Source organism: Vigna unguiculata, chromosome 10, assembly GCF_004118075.2.
Source record: "Vigna unguiculata cultivar IT97K-499-35 chromosome 10, ASM411807v1, whole genome shotgun sequence".
NCBI classification, from domain to species: Eukaryota; Viridiplantae; Streptophyta; class Magnoliopsida; order Fabales; family Fabaceae; genus Vigna; species Vigna unguiculata.
In genome coordinates, this window is record NC_040288.1 from 6,509,440 (window position 1) to 6,516,494 (window position 7,055).

Consider the following 7,055-nt stretch of genomic DNA (forward strand, 5'->3'; position numbering starts at 1 on the left):
GATTAAAAGTGAGTCAAAAAAGTGAGTTAAAATATCACTATCCATACATATAATATATATATATATATATATATATATAAAATTAGTGATTAATTTAAGATCAATTATAATTTGTTTTTTATAATTATGATTATTTTAATAATTAATAATTTTTTATTTTATAAATTGATAATTAAATTGATCATGATTAACAACTTTTTATCAGTAAAATTGGTCGTTAATAAAAAAATTTTTGTGGTGTAAATTTGTTTGTCTTTTAAAATATCGGAGATTCACCACATAAAACTTATGTGTTATTTCATTAAAAAATAATGTAGAAATTCCTGACCACAAGAACGTTATAACTTTTTGTGGTGGATTTTGACACACCAGACCACGTTCATAGAAAACAAAATAAAAAATGTCATATGCATTCTATAATGCAAGAGAATTCAGATCCTATAAATAAAGGTCCTAGTAGTGTGACTACACAATCCTAAAAATGGATCCCGCTTCGAATCTCCAAGCTTCCGTTACAGGATTCTTAGTGTTGCTCATTGCATACAAAGTGTTTAGGCTCATCAAATCTCCAAAACAAAGAAAAGGTACCAAAGTACCCGAACCTCACGGTGCTTTACCTTTCATAGGGCACCTTCACCTTCTCAATGGTAGAATACCCTATTTCAGGACCTTCTCAGCCATGGCTGAGAAATATGGTCCAGTTTTCTGTGTCAAACTGGGTTGCCACCCCACCATAGTGGTGAACAACAGGGAAATTGCCAAGGAGTGCCTCACACAAAATGACAGAGTTTTTGCCTCGAGACCAAACACTTCTGGTGGCAGACTCATGGGTTACAACAATGCAATCTTTGGGCTTTCCCCTTACGGAGATTACTGGCGTGAGATCAGAAAAATGGCTGTTCTGGAGATTTTGTCAAGCCACAGGCTTGAGAAGCTGAAGCACGTGAGAGACAGTGAAACACTGTCTCTTGTGAAGGACTTGTACTCATCGATGGCAGTGTCCTCTGCAAAGAACGTGAAGGGCTCAAATGAAGTGGCTATAAGCAATCTGTTGGAGCACATGACCTTCAACATAATCGTGAGGATGATTGCTGGGAAGAGATTCGGAGGGGACACTGCTAACCAAGAAGATAATGAAGCGTGGAAGCTGAGAAAGGCCATAAAAGATGCCACATATCTGTTTGGTGTTTTTGTGGTGGCTGATGCGATTCCTTCTCTTGGTTGGTTAGATTTTCAAGGTTACGTGAGTTTCATGAAAAGAACGGCTCAGCAAATAGACCTTGTTCTTGACAATTGGCTGCAAGAACATCTGAGAGAGAGAGCGAGAGATGGTGAATGTGAAAGGGACTTCATGGATGTTATGATATCAACTTTTGAAGAGCAAGAAGAGATTTGTGGCTACAAGAAAGAGACTGTTATCAAAGCAACAGCTATGGTAAGTGTGTGTTTGTTAAACCCATTGATTACCCAACTTAATAGAAGGGAAAATTATTTTTTAATAAATTTTTGTTACAACTTTTTTACGATGCACGTGGCAACACTTTAACGAATGAAAAAAAAAAGGTTTAATTATGCCTTTGGTCCCTATTTTGGAGTCAAAATCTCAAAATGGTACCCATATTTTTAAAAGTCTCAAAATGGTCCCCTTTTTTGTTGAAACGTCTCACGTTTGCCCTTGCCGTTAAGTCAAGGTTGACGTCGTTAGAGGAGTGTCACGTGTCAGTTCCTCGATTTTTTGAATTTTTTTATTAATTTTTTTTAAATTTTTTTTTATTTTTTATTTTTTTTTGAATTTTTTTAAAAAAATAAAAAAATTGCCACGTGTCAAGTTGTCATCGTGCCACGTGGCAGTGACAGTGACACGCGGCGTAATACTGACACGTGTCATTTTGTTAGTCTCAATTTGGTCCCTTTATTTTAATTTGTCTCAATTTAGTCCCAATTTTTGTAAAAATTAGCAATTTTGTCCCCCTTCAAATTGAAACAAAATTTAATTTTATATAAATGTTATACAAATATTTTTATTAAATTTGATATTTGTATTCAAATTGATATTTTTATTATATATTTTTAACATAGCTAAGTTTAGTTAAAATTATGTTTCCCATTCAACTTTACTTAAAATTGTTTTAAAATTTTAAATTTATATGTGTAACATTAACTAGGTAATTTATGAATTTTTTTCTATGAACATTATTTTCTATTAACAACTTTTAAACCATTTTAAATAAAGTTCAATGTAAAATATTAATTAAATGAACTTAATTTGGTTAAAAATATTTACTTGAAATATCAATTTTGATGGAAATATTTGTGTACATTTATACATAAATTAAATTTGATTTCAATTTGGAGAGGGACAAAATTGCTACTTTTTACAAAAATTGGGACTAATTTGAGACAAATTAAAATAAAGGGACCAAATTGAGACTAAGGAAATGACACGTGGCGTAATACTGACACGTGTCACTGTCACTGCCACGTGGCATGATGACAGCTTGACACGTGGCATTTTTTTTAAAATTTTTTTAGAAAAATTCAAAAAAAAAATAAAAAATAAAAAAAATTCAATAAAAAAATAATAAAAAAATTCAAAAAATCGAGGAACTGACACGTGGCACTCCCTCTAACGGTGTCAACGTTGACTTAACGGCAAGGGTAAACGTGAGACGTTTCAACAAAAAAGGGGACTATTTTGAGACTTTTAAAAATATGAGTACCATTTTGAGATTTTGACTCCAAAATAGGGACCAAAGGCATAATTAAACCAAAAAAAAATTAATTTAACTTCGAAAGAAAAGAAAAAAGATAAATATGTGTTGTAAATTAAATTTTGTCGATTTTTTTATCAAAGTATCATGATTTTTATAGAAGGACCTATGTGAGCGCTATATTTTTCAATAGCCTTACGTCCAAATTCTAATTTTGCTAATTTAATAATTACTTGTTTCTGAATTAAAACTAGTATGAATGTGTTTGTTTTTAAGTAATTATAAAGAAAGAAGTAATTGTTATATTAATTTTTATAATGCTAATCGATTTTTTATTAATATTTTTATATTTAATTGAATATCTATTATTTAATTTTGTCATTTTATTTATTTATATTCACATATTAAAAAATATAAAATTTTATAATTAATACAAAAATAAAATTATAATTAATGTAAAACAATAAGTAATCTTTATTATAATTATTCAATAAATAATTCCAACTTTTAAAGTTAAAGAGCAACGACGTATTTAACCTATAAGCAAATGACATAACATAATCAATATAACAATGACACCATTAAATTAACCGAAAATTAAAAAGTAGAAACTCATAAAAATAGAAAAAAAAATTATTACAGACTTAATTAAAAATACATTTAGGGGAGTGATCTGAAACCTAATTAACCTTAACTTTACTCAAATTTCTTCCCTGTTTTTAGAATGTTAAAAAAACTTTAAATCTCTCTGCAGATGCTTATCCTTACTGCTTCGGGAAGCACATCGATGACACTAACATGGGCACTCTCTCTGCTCGTAAACCATCCAAAGATTCTAAAGGTTGCCCTACAAGAGTTGGACAGCCACGTAGGAAAAGAAAGATGGGTCCAAGAATCTGACATCAAAAACCTCAATTATCTCCACGCCATTGTCAAAGAGACCCTTCGTTTGTACCCGCCAGCACCCTTAACAGGAATCAGGGAGGCCATGGAAGATTGTTCTTTGGTAGGGTACCATGTCCCAAAGGGAACACGTTTGCTTATTAATCTGTGGAACTTGCAAAGGGACCCGCAAGTTTGGACGAATCCTAATGAGTTTCAGCCAGAGAGGTTCCTCACCACTCACAGAGACATAGATTTCATGAGTCAGGACTTTGAGTTGGTTCCATTTAGCTTTGGGAGAAGGTCGTGCCCTGGCTTGACCTTTGGGCTGCAAGTGACGCACTTGACCTTGGCTCGGTTGCTTCAAGGGTTTCATATTTTCACAAAGGGTGGTGCTGAGGTTGATATGACTGAAGGATTAGGAGTGGCTTTGCCTAAGGAACAAGAACTTCGACTTATGCTCCAACCGCGTCTTCCATTGGAGCTTTACGAAAGCCTTTGAATGATTTGTCTGAAAACTAGAACTATATATGTTTTAATTATTCAAAGCTATTGTTAGAGTACTGAATAAGATGTATACTGGGCTATGTGAAGCCCTACGATGTATACCTAGTACCGTAGGTTTGTGTGTATTTTTCTTTTAAGAAACACAATAAATTTTCTTAATTATATAAAACAGTTGTGCATTTTTTTTTTAATTTTACTCTTTCCTTTTTATCTCAATTATTTAATTTAAATATAAATGTAAATATATAAATATTTATAATAACAAAATTGAAGTTTATTTCAACTTTTCTTCAAATTCAATATTGTTGGGTTATATATATTTTTTGATATGGGTTATGGTCATCTAGAGACTGTGGTTCCATATAGTTATATGATATTAGTCTTACATATATAAAATATTTGACATTACTTTAATCCCAAAACCTTAAGGCAATAGTATTATGAGTCTTTATTCTTATAAAGTGTTTAGCTTTGTCTATTCTATTCGATGTGAGACTTTTGACTCACGTCAAAGGGTGAGTCCCTTGTTTTTTTTTCATATGACATATTTTCTTTCAGGTGTATGGTGACCCTTTTTTGTTATGGTTATGCAGTCAATCACTCTGAATCATCGACTTTGATACCACTGTTGGGTTATATATATATTTTTTTCATATAGATTATATGACATTAGTCTTACACATATGAGACATTTGACACCACTTTAATCCCAAAACCTTAAAACAATGATGTTATGGGTCTTTAGTTTTATATAGTATTTAACTTTATATATTCTATCCAATGTAAGACTTTTGATTCATACTTAGACTATTTCCTACCAATATTTAGACATGAGAACATGTGCATTGCAAGTAAAAATTCAAAAATAGAAATTTTAATAGGGAAACAAATGGAAATGGAATTTGGAATGGAGTGAAAAATTGTCCAGGTGTCCTCACCACACCAAAATTAGTCAAGAGATAATTGTTTTAGTCATTTTGGTCATTTGATTTAATCATTAATTTGATTGCTGATTTCAATAATTGATATCGGTCAGTAATTTTTGTTATTGGCTATAATCAATAATATCAATCACCGAGGACTTTTTTTTGTTTACTGTTCTACCAAATAAAAATACAAACTAAAAGAAACACGTGCAAGTGTATTTTTCAATGTTACTGTTCAATTATAAATGATCAAATATAGTTAGTTATATATTAAATTTTATAAATATAGAAATTTTAATTAGTTAATTATATCAAACTTATAAACTAAACATGTTGGTGTATATGCACATCCCATAAGTCTCCCTCACAATTATAACTTCTCAGTACAGAATGAGGTTGCCTGGAAAAATAAACCAATTAAAAAAAATACTCTCTCATGTTATTATGAAACTAGTGATTATATATATTCAAGATGTTTATATGAAAATAGTAATTCGTTCTAATAATAAATAACTCAGAGGATGAAAAAGCTATAACGGTAACTCAATTAAAACAAGGAGGGGCAGTGACAAAGTGAGTTAGGTTTATCGAGATTTGTTGGTTTGGTTAAAATTTTTAACACGTCCACAAGATTAAAAGATTAAAGATATGACAAAATGGATTGACCAACTAACTTTTTTTTATAACTCAAAACTAAAATACAAATATTTATAAGTTTAATTTTTTATATTATATTTCATGAAAATATATAATAGTATTATAATTTAAATAATTGACACTTATAAATTAAGTTTTAATTATTAATTATGATAAGTACTTTAACATATAAATTATTTTAAGTAATAATTATTTTAAAGGTTAAGTATGTTTTTAGTTTCTGAATTTTGATGGAAAATTAAAATTTGTTCTAATTTTGATATATTTTGCTCCCAAATTTTAAAAATAATAGATATAATTATTTTACACATCAATTCTTTTCTATTTCTTATCAACAATAAAGATTGTATAAATAAAGAAGTACTTAGAGTACTTCAACCATTTTACAAAAAATATATGTACATACCATAATAGTATAAAACACTAAACCTAACTCTAGACCTCACAAAACCCCTATAATAACTCTAAAAGTATCATGTTTGATATACCTTTTATTATTATTATTATCGATAAACACTTCTAAAATACTTTAGAGTCGGTCTTCTATAATATTGCTCATATAATTTTTCTTGTTTGTCATTATAATTTCTGAGACCAAATTCTTCATTTGTCATTCTTGAATACTTGCACACAACCAACAAAAACACAATACAACAAAGTAGTAAGCCTCTACCTCAAATTGAAGCTACACTTAAGATATAAAGTTATTTTTAAATACTTGTAATACATATTTTCGATTATAAACATCAATCCGAGAAAATAACTTTCAGAATTAAAATATATCAAAGTTGATAAACAAAAATCATACTTAATTCTTAACTTTTCTTATTCTCACATAAAACAAAATAATAATAATAGTGATAATTGAAAAGAATAAAATGTTAACATATATTTAATCACGTTTCAAAATATTAACAAAATGAAGCTCAAAGTGTCCTTATCAGTATCCCGAAATACATGTGCATCGAGTGGTATCTCCAAAGTACACGTACATGCACCCACAATTATTGTCGCATACAAATTGAGCTTCAAATCACGTGTTCTCTTATTGCCGTGTCTCTATGTCACAGTCAAATTTGATCACCGCAAAAATATTATTAAATTAAGTGTTTCCATCACTTTCCTTATCAACCAACAAAAGCATGGTAGGAATGTTAAAGAGACAACTCATATTATTATTGCATTCAGATAAAATTAATTATACGTCTTTTTCTAATAAAATCTTCAAGTAGTGGTGTCACTTAAGAATTTTAAAAGTCTTCTTATGGCCACACTTTCTTTGCTTAATTCATTGATATTTTTATAAAGTTTTGACCTAACCGCAAAACTCTAATTTGGATACTAATTTAACTACGTAGTATTCAATTGAAAA

General features: G+C 29.6%; 1 protein-coding gene across 1 annotated transcript; it reads left to right on the forward strand.

Annotated features, from left to right (window-relative positions):
* Window positions 1-448: 448 nt before the first annotated feature.
* LOC114166085 (cytochrome P450 CYP82D47-like) lies at window positions 449-4,269 on the forward strand. The gene is made up of 2 exons (XM_028050747.1): window positions 449-1,435; window positions 3,466-4,269. The coding sequence occupies exons 1-2, from the start codon at window positions 482-484 to the stop codon at window positions 4,093-4,095; spliced, it is 1,584 nt and encodes a 527-aa protein (XP_027906548.1). The 5' UTR covers window positions 449-481; the 3' UTR covers window positions 4,096-4,269.
* The last annotated feature ends 2,786 nt before the right edge of the window (window positions 4,270-7,055 follow it).